General features: G+C 35.7%; 1 protein-coding gene across 1 annotated transcript in view; it reads right to left on the bottom strand.

The window, feature by feature from the left end:
• Nucleotides 1-16,161, bottom strand: part of MUC6 (mucin 6, oligomeric mucus/gel-forming) — a 33,289-nt gene that overhangs the window by 10,634 nt on the left and 6,494 nt on the right. Inside the window, exons 7-20 of the mRNA XM_049782874.1 lie at nucleotides 12,173-12,308; nucleotides 11,716-11,799; nucleotides 10,270-10,354; nucleotides 9,993-10,130; nucleotides 8,808-8,957; nucleotides 7,330-7,424; nucleotides 6,492-6,618; nucleotides 4,825-5,071; nucleotides 3,476-3,528; nucleotides 3,276-3,376; nucleotides 2,912-3,063; nucleotides 2,288-2,426; nucleotides 824-928; nucleotides 541-735 (exon numbers count right to left, since the gene is read on the bottom strand). Of these exons, the coding sequence (XP_049638831.1) occupies nucleotides 541-735; nucleotides 824-928; nucleotides 2,288-2,426; nucleotides 2,912-3,063; nucleotides 3,276-3,376; nucleotides 3,476-3,528; nucleotides 4,825-5,071; nucleotides 6,492-6,618; nucleotides 7,330-7,424; nucleotides 8,808-8,957; nucleotides 9,993-10,130; nucleotides 10,270-10,354; nucleotides 11,716-11,799; nucleotides 12,173-12,308 (1,807 nt within the window). The remainder of the gene's footprint in view (nucleotides 1-540; nucleotides 736-823; nucleotides 929-2,287; nucleotides 2,427-2,911; nucleotides 3,064-3,275; nucleotides 3,377-3,475; nucleotides 3,529-4,824; nucleotides 5,072-6,491; nucleotides 6,619-7,329; nucleotides 7,425-8,807; nucleotides 8,958-9,992; nucleotides 10,131-10,269; nucleotides 10,355-11,715; nucleotides 11,800-12,172; nucleotides 12,309-16,161) is intronic.

Here is a 16,161-nt window from a genome sequence, read left to right as displayed (position 1 = left end):
AGAGCGATAGATGACAGCAGGGATGTAGATTAAAATGAAATATAGCAAGGCTGTACAGAGGATGAGCAACTGAATAAAGATATCATGACTATAATCATCATGAATTCATTCTCTCATGAATCTATTTTAAATTACAGATTTGTAAAGAAACCATTATTTGTGAAAGATATTATGCTTCATTTAAACCAAGATGTTCTATATAAAAATATATAGTATTACTTATCAGATAAGTACCAACTGAGATAAAATGCCATGAGAACGTTTTAAAAGTTATATTCATTAACTTTAAATTATATATGCATATACTTAGATTCTTAGATTAGTTGTGGCAAGGAATACTTATCACTATAATACATTCACCAATTGTCTTAAAAATTACATTATATAAATCTAAAACAACATGCAAAAAAACCTCAAATAATATTAAACTAGGATGCCTACTGGTTACTGCCTTTATTTCTTTCTCTACTATCATTCTACTATCTATCTCTACTCCTATAATTCTCTACTATCATATAAATATTGAATAAATATACATACATTCCATTGTGGGTCCAATATAACAGAAATTCTTGTATTTTTATCCCAAATCACGGTCACTCCACTGACGAACTTCACAATCAAGTACAGACCAACTGTATGTACAGAGTATGAATTTTCACTGAGTTTACAATCCTTACTTTCTGTAGTTTTGACTGCTGTTACTTTACCATCATGCAGGACAACATTCTGATCCTGTGAATTAGAAAGAGAAACTTGTAATAAATCCATTTTATTTGATTAGTCACAATCTGAAAGTTGAAAAAGAGAAATAGTACCTCACCTGAAAAGCTACTATGATTTTTCTTGAACATGTAAGGCCATCTTCACAGCAGGGGACACTTTCTGTTAAAATACGGAATGTGCCATTTTCACGACCACAGTAATCCTTGACAAAGTAAATTAGAATGTCTATTAGTAGCGTGAACAAGGACCTAAATTACATTATATCAGACAAATATTTCTGAACTGGCTCCTTAAATTCAAAAAATTACCAAACGCTATATTGTAGCATTTCAAAAGGACAATTGTTCAAGTGATCATTTATGGGTAAGCATCCTTGGTCTAGTTCTATATAGTCTCCCATATAAATTTAGATATGGTACTTTATATTAAATAAAATAACACATATATACTAAACAATCCACATTTTACCCATGTGAAACTCAGAAAGCAAGTTATCTGTAGGTAATGAGCAAGATCTGAAATTAAGCAAATCTGAGTTTTCATACAGAATTTTAAAACATAATATTTTTATCATAGGAATAACATCAACCTTTGCATACTATTATTATTAAAAATAATAAAATGTTTAAATTGGCTCAGCAAAGAAACTGAGAATGTACTCGTACAATATAATTGTCATTGTTGCGGGTAGTACTGGTGTTAAAACAATTCATACTGAGCATTGAGGAGTATCCCAAACAATGCTCAAGAGACCTGAGAAATGTCCTTCTGTTTCCTGAAGTTCTCATCCAATCAGGCCGCAGTTTAATGCAAGGGTCTAATGATGTGATATTCAGGCCCTGTCGTGCAGGGATTACCCTAATGCCTTAAGAGCTACACTTGGTGATAAATAGGGACCGTGTGGTGCTGGGATTGAACCATGGTTAACTGAATTCAATGGTTAATTATGCTTTTATGATAAAACATAAAAAATGTCTTACTTTACAGTACTGTCTGCAGTACCCAGACAGCCAGAGTGGCCTTGCAAAGTTTGTCCTCAGGAACTACAGCAGGAAACTGGCTCTTTGTCAGACAATTCCTTTTTTATTTTTATTTTTTTTGGTTTTTCGGTCACAACCGGCAGCGCTCAGGGGTTACTCCTGGCTCTCCGCTCAGAAATCACTCCTGGCAGGCTAGGGGACCATATGGGATGGCGGGATTCCCACTGTCCTTCTGCATACAAGACAAACACCCTACCTCCATGCTATTTGTCCAGCCCCACAATTCCCATACTTACTCTTTGTGAGTGTTATAAACTTCATGTGCTAATAAGCACAAAATGTAAGTTATATGGGGGACTAGGAATTGGGACTAGAATTTTAGTCTCCTTTTAATTTAATCACAGTGAATCACAAATTTATTCATGACTGGATTTCAGGAGCACACTGTTTCAATACCAATTTCTTTACCAGTGTCAACTTCACTCCACCGATGTGCTTGTGCTTGTTTGCATTCTACCATTTCAGCTAGCAAAAAAATTTCATAGGAATGCTCTGATTTTGGATAACACTCTTGTCCTTACCTCAAGAAATGAATACTGGCAGAGACCATCAAAGCTGTAACTTTTTCCATCAAAAGTTCTAACATGACCTTCACCATAGATGTGACAAGTGGTTTGACATTCATTTTGTGTGCAGTTCCAAGATCCTTTTATACAAGTACTAAAAGTAAAGTAATATAATGAATGAATAGGATTATTGGAAGATTCACACGTTTTTGTGAGAAAAACACAGGACACAATTTCAAAGTATTTAAATTTTTAGTTGTCTTCATTCAATGAATTACATGATGGTTATCATATATTATGCTATATAAAGTTTCTAAAAGTAGCATTTTTTTCTTTTTTTTTTTTTTTTGGTTTTTGGGTCACACTCGGCAGTGCTCAGGGGTTATTCCTGGCTCCAGGCTCAGAAATTGCTCCTGGCAGGCACAGGGGACCATATGGGGCACCGGGATTCGAACCAATGACCTCCTGCATGAAAGGCAAACACCTTACCTCCATGCTATCTCTCCGGCCCCAATTTTTCTAACTGCATTGACATTGTCTATTCAAATATCTGAAAACTATTATTATTTACCATAAAATAAGTAGGTCACACACTTTTTAATATTGAAAACAAATAGATAAGAATCTTTTCTCATATACCATTTGTTGCAGCCAACTGAGGTGACACTTCCTTGGTCATACTCTCGTCCACCAAATGAGCATGGGCAATCATCAGGGAAGACACACTGCCCTTTAGAATTTCTAACCATTCCTTCTGGACAGTAGCACCCACGTTTGCAGGCCAAGTTCTCCTACAGAAATAAATATGAAATACACAATGAGGCAATTGTATAACTCCTGTACATCTCATTATTTGCATACTTTGCAATATGTTAAAATACCAAATATACCTTCAGAGTCACCTTCACGAATCAAAATAAGACACAATAAATAACAGGACCTAATATTTTCTTTAGCCTTGAAATAAATGAAAGTTTCGGAAAGCTGAGCTCTTGTCACTTACGTCAAAAGTGGGTATGTTTCTAGTGCTACATGTTCTATCCACTCTTCTCTGTGCTTTAGGGTCCCTGCAGTCCACATACTCAGCACCTCCAGAACAATTCTCTGCAGGACAAGAAACGTTTGTGTTAATCAGGAGCCTCCTGGTCTACTTACTTGACCAAATTATATATATTTCAGTGTGTCTCATGATTCAACACTTACGTAGAGTTAAGTCAATGGGAGTTTGACAAAGAAGAATTCCGTCCCGACAGACACTAAATAAAACATAAATTAGTGAATTTTAAACATTAATTTTAATGACTTCTTAAAGCACTACTATGTGTGGCACAAAAACAAAACAAAACAACAAAAAAAGGAAGGGTGTCTCTATTCTTCAAAACTGCCACTAAACTGTCAGTGGCAAATCAGATTAGTTCTCTGGTGAGAATCACATAAGAGTCTGAAACCAGAGATAGTGTTTGGGCAAAGAATATACAAATGAGACACCACAACTATGGCAGTAAGAGTTTGGGGTGGGAAAGAAATAAAACAGTCATATTGTGGAGGTCATCATTAGCAGGGGCTAGCTTAAGTTTCATTAAAAAGTTACCCTACTGATTTTCCAGCGTCTCTAGAGAAAGCATGAATATTAGACCCATATTTTGTGTGCTCCCATGGAAAGAAAGAACATTTCTTGTGCTCTTCTTTAAAAACAGCCCAAGAAAAAAGCATTTATTGTTAAATGATGATTTTTGGAACTAAAGAAAAGAGAAAAGATACATCCAAAGTGGTTTAGAGTAAGAAGTTTTATGATTATATTGTAAAGAATGCCTACAAAATTAGAAATAGACCTAAAATTTCTTTGCTGAAAACTGAAGAATTCACATTCCCTTAGCTTTTTAAGTCACAATTTTAGACTTTTTACTTTCCGGAGACCAAGACAAAATTCCTGAACACATTTCTGTCCTCTATCTACTTTTCCAACCAATCCTATGAAACAAACATCTATATACGCAACACTTTCTCAAGCATATTTACACAAGTACATTTTGTTTAAAAGAAATTACTCTTCATACTTCTAGTTCAAATCTTTTAGGGAATCTCAAGTGCTGGTCTCCTCTGTGAAGTCCTCTCCCTTTTTCAGATAATAAGTGGCTATTACTGCTACCATTAATACAATAAGGCTTCTACCACAGTTGGTACCAAGTGTAGACTCTGAATCCAGAAAATTCTTAGACTGTGGCATACAACACATGATTAGTGGGACTTGTGATTTATCAGAGATAAGAAACAATTGGAAAGGTATCTTCATGTAACACAGTAGGAGTGGCTCAAATAATTCTCTGCTGGCATTTAAACTCAAACAAAAGTAAACTAAGTCAAATAGAGCCATTATAAGGTTATGAAACTCCAGGTTAAATGAGGCAATCATTGACCTCCAAAAGAAATATAAAGTTAAAATATGGTGGAATTAAAAAATATTTCATATTCTCTAAGGACCATATATTTCCCTGACAAGGACAGTCCCCTTGATTTCATTGATCTGAGAAGTATATGTTTAATCTCCGTACCATTTATTGTCATCAATGTGGATGAGTTTTCCTGGTTGCATGACTTCATCATTTAAGTAGCAATCACACTGAGATTTTGGAACACAATTTCCTTCATTATTGTAGTACATTCCATTTGGGCAGGTACACCCATCAACTGGGACATCATCTAAATCACAGCTTCTATCTCTTTCTGACAGCGATCGGCAAGAACTATTGCAGGCTTTCACATTATATTTGAAAACTAGGCCAGTTGGACAAGAATGTTCTGCTTGTACAGGGATGAGAAACAGAAAATACATAAATGAAAGTTATCCGTTTACTTCATCTTGATGTCTATATAAAAACTACCATGAATTATTCCTGATTAATACTATTAACATTAGAGTACAAATGACTAGTTGACTTTTTGTGTCAATATTGAGTCCCTGCTTTATGTTTAGACACTTTTTCTAGGGATACAACCCATCACATAGGCAAAACACAGTTCCACTGTCATTTATGTCCCCGGGAGAAGAACCATTGTGGTATATTCCATAAAGAGAAAAGACAAAATGGTCTACGTGTGGATGACCGTGAGCATGCTTTCAGGAAAGATGGGTGACTATGAATCAGAAAATATCCAGAGAAAGATGTTCTCTTGCAGGGATCCTCAAACTTTTTAAACAGGGGGCCAGTTCACTGTCCCTCAGACCATTGGAGGGTCTGACTACAGTAAAAACAAAACTTAAGAACGAATTCTTATGCACACTGCATATATCTTATTTTGCAATGACGAAACAAAACAGATACAAATACAATATGTGGCCTGCGGGCCATAGTTTGAAGACCACTGTTAGGGGAACAGTTCAAGTTAGAAAAGAGGATATTGCTTCCAGAGCAAGCAGAATGGATGCTAGGAGCCCTGAGATGGAATCAGTGGGTAGATCTAGAAGAGTGCTTTGAGCAGCTTAGATTTTTGCCTCAGAGAAATAAAAAACTACTGATCTGTAGACTGAGTCTCACATAAAATTTAGTTTTATTTGGTCTTCTCTTAAGAACTATAGTTAGTTAGCTGTAAAAGTAGATTAGAGGAATCCAATAATAAATAGTGCAGGATTTCAATGCAATCACCTTATAGGGAATAATGTGAATTTTTTGACAAAAATATAAATTGATAGATATGAAGGAATTTGAGAGAGAATTTGGATATAATATGGCAATAATGATTGGCTGTGAACTATTAAGTGTGATCTTCAAGAGCTATGTTCCTATCGTTTTCTTTTGTAAATAAAAATGTTCTATAGTCTTACATAAACAATTCAACAAATATTTTCTAAAAAACAAGGTTTGTAGTATAATAGTTGAGCCCAGTATATACTGATATTTTGCAAAATTACTTATACATAACAAACCATGGAGTAAACTTGTAGTAATAATATTATATAAATTTCAGCAAGTAATCCTTGAACAGAAACATTTACATAACTACATATATTTCCTATTTTTGTTTAAACATGAATATGCTAACGCAATCAAAGATCTAAGAAGTAAACAGGCAAGAACTGTTTAAAGATGTTTTTAAAAGACAAAAATACACAAATTTAGTTCTTTCCAGAAGGAACGTTCATACAAACACACACACACACACACACACACACACACACACACACACATGAAACTGAGAAGGAAGCTTATATCCTGCTTACCACATCGTCCTTCTCTCCATCCTTCTATGTATGTCTTCTTTTCAGCACATGCCTTCACATAGTTGCCTAAAACTGTACACAGGCAGTCCTGGCTGCTTTCACAAGCACAAGTGTATTTTTTACATTCCTTTAAAATAAGAACCAAATTTTCATTGTATTATTAAATAATTGAGAGGAGCAGGTAAACTAGCATAATAACTGCTTATAGCCATTCCTTTTCCCTTAAAAACTGTCAAGGAATTTTATAAAATTTTTCACAAAATGTTTAAACAACAAATCAATTCTTTTTTTTTTAATTTTTATTTTGACCAAAGTGAATTACAAATCTTTCACAGTATTTTTTTTTAGGTACATAGCACCATTGAATCAGGGGCATTCCCACCGAAGAACTTAGAAAATACAAAATAAAACATAAAAATTTTTATCATTTGGAGATATTTTCTATACCTCTTCTTTTTTTTGGGGGGGGGTCACACCCAATGGTGCTCAGGGGTTACTCCTGGCTGTCTGCTCAGAAATAGCTCCTGGCAGGCACGGGGGACCATATGGGACACCGGGATTCGAATCAACCACCTTTGGTCCTGGATCGGCTGCTTGCAAGGCAAACGCCGCCATGCTATCTCTCCGGGCCCTATCTCTTCTTTTTATGTTGATATATATAACATAAGCAGGACCTAGTACTCAATGTAAGTATATATTGTGATTTAATGGCAAAGAATGTTATTTAAAAATAACTATGATATGATATTTATGATATAATATTATATCTATGATGTGCTATTTTAATAATATGACAGTATGCCGCAAAAAAATACATCTACGACAGACTCTCACATACCTCATGATATGGTTTGGGGTTTACAACTGGATGGCAAGAAGCAAAAGGCCCACTTGAATCAAGAAGAATTCCACAATGTTTTTCAGCAAACTTTTCTGGAAGAAACCAATACTTCTAACATTAGTAACAATATTGTTATAATTTCATAGGAATCACAGGAACTGCTAATGAGAAAAGGATGTAGTGCTTGAGGTCAACTATTATTATTCATACATGTGCTACCACTCAGTAACATGTCTTGCTCCAACAGAATAATTTTAATTGAAACTAAAATCACAAATTCTAAGTGCTTGATTTTTTAATTTTTTTTGTTTTGGGGTCACATCTGGCAGTACTCAGGGGTTACTCCTGGATCTGGACTCAAAAATCACTCCTGGCATATGTGATGCTGGGATTCAAACCACCATCCATTCTCAATTGGCCATGTGCAAGGCAAACGCCTTGCCGCTATGCTATCTCTCCAGTCCCTAAGTGTTTTATTTTTAATAAACCAATTGTATTTTAAAGTTCTTGCATTAAAGTCCTATTTTATTGCTATATAAAAAATCAGAAACATTTTTAAACTTAAAATAAAAATATTCATTCATTTGAATCTTTAGTATTGAATCAGTTGTTTTTTCTTAAATGCAGTCTCTATATAAAAAGAGTAAGTTAACAAATATTTATTTTGTTTTCCTTATTCTAAAATAAATATTAATTTAGAAACAACATATCTTTACAATATATCTTAATTTCTGATGCAGTTTCTACTCCTAAAAAAAAAAACAGTCACAGCAAGTCTTGGACTCAAATACTTGGATTACAACTTCACCTTTTCCCATTGCTGAGAATGTTCTATATGGGCTTCATCACCAAAATTTATGATAACAAATGGTTCTCATTTTTGAAAATAAATTAAATCAGTATTTAGAGAATTTTTTGGTGAGCCAACTTATAAGTTGAATCATGAAAATAATAGTTTTCTTAAAAATACATATTTGGGTTGATATAAAACATGCAAGATAGCAGTGGTCAGGAGACCTAAAGCCATATCATCAAGTGTCTCAGTAGTTATGTTGGCTAGTATGAGTTCATTCCATGGTTGCTTCCACAGCTAAATTTAAGAAAATAACATAAACTGGTGTGTAATGTCTTCTCTAAGGTGTATCAATGGAAGAAAGCAGGTAGACAAAGAAAATAGGGTTGATTATTTTCCCAAAATAAAGCAATGTTTCCTACAAGATTCCTGGCAGTTTAATTTAGCTAACTTTACTTCTTTTTTGGTTTGTTTTCTTTTGTGTACTGTTGTTGTTGTTATTGTTTTTTGCTACACCCAGGGGTGCTCAGGAACTCTTCCTGGATCTTTGCTCAAGAGTAACCAGTAATGTGTGGTTCTCACACACGTTGTGTGTGGGATTCAAAGCAACGTCACTGCTGCTGTAGCCACATTCATGGCAAATGCCTTATTTCATATTATTTTTCACTGGTCTCAACTTTACCATTTTCAATACTGATGCATGAACTGGGACTTCCTTTAGGACAGGGCATCATTTCCCATGAGCTAGCAAAGGCCTGAGATGTCTTCTCCAGTATGCTCTGACTGGACATGAAGTCATCCTCCACTTTGTTGTTGTAGGAGCCACAGAGCCCTGTGTGAAAGCACAGAAGAATTCAAAATCATCCTACTCCCTCAAAATCGGTCTGGGTTCATTCGTCATTTTGCCTTCATTTCTTTCTTCCTGTCAAAAACTGTAGAAGCCATTCGAAAAGTATTAGTTGCTCTCTATATAATGTAAAACGGTGCAATAGTGCAAATTAACACCCCTTTTAATTCAAACCCAAGAGAACTAAGATACCTTTCACTATGGATGCTGTGATTTTCCTGTGTCCCTGAAACATAACTTTCTTTGCCAAGGCAGCAGACATACTTACAAAGGGCAAGTTATAGATAAATGTCTTCACAGATTCACCTAACAGTACTCAGGGCTTACTCCTGTTTCTGTGCTCAGAGGTCACACCTGGCAGTGCTCAGAGGACCATATGGGGTGCTGAGGATCAAATCAGGTTTAACCACATGCAAGGGAAGCATCCTGCCTGCTGTATTATCAACTCCTGGACACCTTTCCTATCTACACATATAGAATACACACATAAGCTACTTCTTTCTATGTGCATGAGTCCCCATTTTAAGTACAGATACGTTGGTAAAATCTTAGATGGTTTTAAGTTAGTGACTAATATTTTTCATAATGTTATGTTTGATATCAATGACAGTACATCACACCTGACTTCTATAAAAAGAAAACTATCAGAATGTAGAGCAATGTGACTCATCAAAAGAAACTACCATGGAGTTTATGTAAGTTTGAAGTGTGATTTCCTAAATATTTACCCTTCATTCTTCTGCAGACCAAAGTACTAATAAGATATATTAAGAAGGTGATATATATAATTTACTATTAAATCTCTCTAAAAAAATCTCAGAATGTTTAGATTCTTGAAAGTTCTTTAATGGAATTTAGAACAAATAAAGCTCTGATTATTATAAATAAGTAGTCAGAATTATTTTACTGCAATATAGAAGGGAAATTCAAAATATTCTATGAGAAGCAATTGAAAAAAAAGGACAATAAATTAGGGTCATATGACAGCCCTGAAAAGAAATACATGCTCACGGGACTTACCGACAGTGTCTGGGAATTCGTGGGGTGGCATGGAAATATACAATTGCATTACAGGTTCAGTTTGTATTTGCATTATTACATGGGAGTGTGTTTCTACTTGAAAGTATGAGGAAGATATTTTGGAGATCCGTATTTCATCTAAAAATAATAGAAAAAATGATAGCTATTAAAGCTTTAAATATATTATACTTTAATATGTGTTTACATTCAGAAACGTTTATTATCTTTTGAAGTTCTATATAAACACATTACATTTCTTTTTAATGCTATTACTTACCCGAATAGTAATAATGTTGATTTCTGATCTTGTCATTTATGACTGTGCCATCTTTGTTGAAAGTATATTTGCTTACTGAAACAGACTAATATTTAAAACAGATCATTTTAGTGAGAAGGAAAAAAGACAAAGTGAAGGGGAGGGATAGGAGAGATAGATGATAAACAAAATGGGGCAGGAATGTTAAGGAAGGATAAAGCGAAGGATCTAAACTACAGAATCAATGACACTAAAATTATGAGACCCAAACTTTAATAACCAAACATTAAACAGTGCCTACTAAGATGACAATCTTGGGGGTAGAGGGGTAGGGGAAGGGACTTGGAAGCATTGGTAGAGGAAAATTGTCACTAGTAGTGGGATTGGTGTTTTATGTCTAAAACTTAACTATAAGTAACATGGTAAATCACAATATTTTAATAGACATTTTAAAAATCAAAAAAAATACAGTAACAATTAGATCTATTAACGTTAATTAAAGTACGATATGAAATTTAAATTTTATGCCATAAAACAGATTGGATTTTAATCAACTCCTTTATAAAAAATATAATTTTAAAGTATTTTTAATACTTTGCTTCATTGTTTTCCAATTCTATCTTATGAGGAAGACTGTAAAAGCCTTTTTATTCTCCATTTGTAGAGGAAAAACCTGAGCCCAAGAAGCTGACTTAGTTCACAAAGGTCTAACTCAGGGGTCTCAAACTCAATTTACCTGGGGGCTGCAGGAGGCAAAGTCAGGGTGAGGCAGGGCCGCATAAGGGATTTTACTTACTGAATATTCGCAATAAAAATCGCATTAGTAAGAAAAAAGTCGCAAAAAATCGCATTAAACATTGGCATACCCCAAACGGAACTGCTCGAGGTATGCGAATGTTTAATGCGATTTTTTTCTTACTAATGCAATTTTTATTGCGAATATTCAGTAAGCGAGTTTGAGACCCCTGGTCTAACTTGTTGTTAGTAAGGCTTCAGTAGGCTTCCTCTGAAGGAAAAAAATTAACTGCCTCTTCAATGTTTCCACAGAATTTAAGATTGATCTGTACTCAGCACATTAGCTATTTTTGTAAACTAATCGTTTTTTGGTTTTTGGTTTTTGGTTTTTTGGGCCACACCCAGTGACTCTCAGAAGTTACTCCTGGCTATGCGCTCAGAAATCGCTCCTGGCTTGGGGGACCATATGGGACGCCCGGGGATCCAACAGCGGTATGACCTAAGTTAGCTAATGCAAGGCAAATGCCTACCACTGAGCCACCGCTTAGGCCCCTGTAATCTTTACTTATTTAAGGATCCATAAAACTATCAGTAATCTAGAGACTATCAACATTTTATTTTCCATTTTTACTTTAATTTACACATCAAAGTTTCTCTTCTTCACCCTCCAAAGAACTTAAATAAAAATAACTGATTTTTCTTTTCATAAACCATATGAAGATAATGACTTACCGAATTCAAGGCAACTGTGACACTGTTTAAGCATGTTCCTGATGGACATGGACGAAGTTCCACACTAACAGACCAATCTTTATCCTATTAAAAATATATTTCATTATTACTATTTATAGGTTAGTCTGTGCTTCATTAACTACATATGCTTACATGCTAAATATGTACAAATCCTACAATCAAACTTCTCTGGAAACAGAAACCTTGTTCAGTCCATAATAGTGTCTTGGTTTACTCCTGGTTTACTCCTGGCTCTGTACCCAGATATCATTCCTAATGTGCTCAGGAGATCATATTGGGTACCAGGACTCAAACATTGCCTGTTGTACTCTCTCTAGCTGCCCGCATTATTTATTTTTTAATGGGAACTTTAAGATACAGACTATGTTCTAAATTGATTGAAATAAGGATTGGCATTTTTATCAGTTTTCTCAAGTGACTCAAATCAATTACGTACATGAATGGCCAAGAAGTGACAGTCTCCAGGATGATTATATTTAACACCGTCAAATGTGGTGATTGAGCTTCCTTCTACCTTACATCTTCCAGCACACTTGGCTTCAGTGCAAGACCACTTGGCATCTTGGCATGTGCTATTAAAATGCAATGTTACATTTAAGGTTAGCAATCATACTTATTATCTGGTAAAAATAAATATTCAACACTTAAAAGGTCACAAATTAATGAAAGTTTATGAAAGCTTTATAGACTATTTTCATTCCCCACACATCTCTTCAACTCTAATAATCTGTCTCATTGACAGTGTCCTTAAAAACACTCCAATGTGGAGGGTCTCTCTCCCTTCCTGGAGCAGGATTTTCAGCCGGCACAGGTGGGCAGCTGGCAGGCCTCCACATGTGCCAGCGGCCTGTTAGCCCGGCCTAGGGTAGGGGGGCCTGGACCTGGGTCACCCGACCCCTCTGTCCCCCATTCCTCCGGATCTCCAGGTGGGTTCCTGGAAGGAGATGACGGGGCACCCTGGGTTTTCCCCACTCCCAGGCAGGGCCCGGACACTGGCCTAGGGTGGGGCTTAAATCCCGGTCCTTCGGGCTTGGGAGGGTCTCTCTCCCTTTCTGGAGCAGGATTTTTAGCCGGCACGGGTGGGCAGCTGGCAGGCCTCCACATGTGCCAGCGGCCTGTTAGCCCGGCCTAGGGTAGGGGGGCCTGGACCTGGGTCACCCGACCCCCCTCTCCCCCATTCCTCAGGATCTCCAGGTGGGTTCCTGGAAGGAGATGACGGGGCACCCTGGGTTTTCCCCACTCCCAGGCCAGCTCCAGAGATTGGCTTAGGGGGTGGAGTTTGATCTGGGGGGTGGCAGATAGCTACTCAGTTATACTCAGGCTGTCACTGGCAAATTCATACCAGTCTACATGTTGCAAACCTCGCAGGGGCTAACGCCCCTGAGCGAACATATGCTCCTCCCAACCATCAGTACCCCAGATTTACCCTTCTTAACTTCAGTAAGACATAGTTCTAATCTCTGACCTAAGACATACAGTAGATCTAACAAATCCCAGAACTATTTAGAAGGACACAAATTGAACACATATATCTTTTGAATATTTTATAGGTATTTTCTTTAACTGATGTAACTCTCTATATATTCTTCTACCATGATGTTTCTATCCACTTTTCATATTGTCTTTTCTTTGTAAGCTGTTCAGGAAGGATTGTTGTTGGAACTGTCCCTCAGTTTGATGCCTATGATTGAACTATGTCATGGAAATTGCTGGTCTTGTTCCTATTGCCTCCAGATGAGCTGATAACGCTTCATGGCATTGATCCTTGTTTGCATAGACACATTAAAATGGGAAAACACCATACATACAGATAAGTTCTTATCTAATAAATCTCAGTACAATGTACCCTACACCCTGAACATTGATATAATGACCTGGCACAGGCCTCAGAAGAATGGTCATCCTTCATTCACGCCGGAACTAGGCAAGCTATCTACGAAACATCCAAGGTCTTTTATAGCAACAGCTGGAAGCAGTCCTCTACCAAGAAAGACTCTACCAAGGGTCTGACATCAACCTCCTAAAAGAGACTTCCGTTTACGCCGAGAAGACTTGACAACAACAATGACCTGCTCTACAGGACATGGTTCTCTCTAGTGCCCCTTAATTGTGAGGTGAAACGAGAGGATGCTCTGCACCATCCTGACTGCAATATGGGATATGCAGACTCCAGGATCTTTAATACAGAAGCATGATACCAACAACAGAGACTATGTGAGGAATGGAGGTGTATTGCCACTACAGACGATGACTTGGATTGGACAAACTAGTTTGCCTGGAGCCTAGAGTCAGTCCTGTGCCAGGAAACTTCAGGGGTAGGGTTTCCTTGTATTTAGACCATAATTTGTCTTTCCATGTCCCTTATGTTTTGGTGGGCCTATGCAAACAAATACCACTTTAATACCGTTTTTTACTAGGTTCCCTTGACTCCAATCCTTAAGAAAAACAACCCACTAAAACTTTTGAGGTTAACTTAAACTAGTAAGCATGTGCATAGAACTAGAGAAATGTATTTTGCCCTCAATGTTTAAGGAGTTACATAAGTCTAATGTCTTTAGATTATATTGTGTGCTGCTAAGAAATAGTATGTACTACAACTGGGGATGTGAGGGACAAAGTAATTGTATTGTACATGGGTTCAGTTTTGTTTTTCTTAATTTTCTTTGGCTGAAAGTTCAAGGCTGGGATATCATCGATGGGACTACCGAGAATTCTGTTTATGGGTGATTGGGCTTCCACTGTAACTTTACCCTGTCCTCTTTCATTGCATCTTTGTTGTCATAATTAAAATTTAAAAAAAATTTAAAAAAATATTTAAAAAAAATGTCTGACTCTGGGGCAGCCTTGGAAATGTTTGTTACTCCTAATTCTGTGTAGCTTTTAAACCTCACCTGACTGTTTCTGTGATTTTATTCTAAGAAATAAAAAAAAAGTAGTTAAAAAAAACACTCCAATGTCACCAATTAAATTATTTCCACTAGCATTAAACACATTTAAAACTTATAAACTAAATTGCAAGAATATATTTAAATGGAACACATGTCTCTATTAGTACTAACCACTGCTGAACTCTGCACTACAGACCTCCACTATTTAATAGTGTGGAGTTATGGACATTTTTTTTTTCAATGTGGCAAGTCTAGATTTAGATTTGCTATACATGTAAAATTATATAATTTGAAGACCCTGCATTGAAGATTAGGAAGCCAAAGTAGTACTGCTGTACTACATTTGCCTTGCATATGGCTGATCCAGGTTTAGTCTCTGGTTTCCCATATGGTCCCCTGAACACTACCAGACAGGATCTTTGAGCACAAAACCAAGAACAATCCCTAAGCACATTCTGGTGTGCCACCAAAGAACTTAACCATAAATCTCTCAGTAACATTTGATACTAATTTTGTACTGAAATTATGAAAATAACCATTTGAGCATACTGTTTTTTAAATAACATTAAAATTAAAATTAATTCCACCAATTTCCTTCCTTTTGCTATTAAAATCTTATCAACTAAAAAGGCCAAATTATAAAAATGAGCCTTATTTGACCCTTATTTTCTGTAATAGTGTCATTCAGTAATAGAGCACTTTAAAATTTAGAGAAATTACTGCGCTATGTTTTAAATACCAGGAAGTTTTCACTTGGCCCAGTTATTGTACCACATGAACACGGTACATTTCTAGAAAAATCCTTTATAGTCATTCAGAAGTTTAGTTTCAGAGAAAGACTATACAGAAGAAATGGGAAGGTTGGCACACTATTATTGAAACTCAAATATCAGTAATGTTTAACTTTACCTCATGGTGATTTAATACAAAATAAAATCATAATATAATAAAATAATAATAATAAATAATCATAAAATATCTCCTGAATAATGAGGAAGTATCTCTGATAAGCATGTTACTGATATATCTCAAAAGGAAAAATCAAACTATTCAGTTAAAAGAGAAAAAATTCTATACTTTTGTCCATTAAAATTTATTTCAGATTAAGTATACTACTTATCTTCACCAATGCAACCATCTATAATAGGAATCCCAAAAAAGCTGATTCTACATTTTAAAATTTTGATGTTTTAATTGTGGCAACCCTGGCTTATAAGAGTGTAAGTGTTTACATGTTGTAACATCATACCTATCACCAACGTCCATTGAACCCTTGTCAAGAACCCAAATTTTATATCCTCAATTCTGTGATCAAAGTATGAGTATAAATGCCATTAGGCATTTATTAAACATTTTACTAAATACTCTCAGCAAAATGAGATCATTATTTATTTATTATTGTAAGAAGAATTTATATTATCCTAGTTTAAAATTTCAACCACTAAAAGGTTTACTATTCAAATATTAATCAAACATACAAATTCAATCTATTAAAAATCATTTTTAATGCTATGCGGAGAGCTTAGGGGCCCTGATT

Source organism: Suncus etruscus, chromosome 11 (assembly GCF_024139225.1).
Source record: "Suncus etruscus isolate mSunEtr1 chromosome 11, mSunEtr1.pri.cur, whole genome shotgun sequence".
Taxonomy (NCBI): Eukaryota; Metazoa; Chordata; class Mammalia; order Eulipotyphla; family Soricidae; genus Suncus; species Suncus etruscus.
Note: the sequence above shows the minus strand (reverse complement) of the source record. Positions and strands in the feature narration are given on the sequence as shown.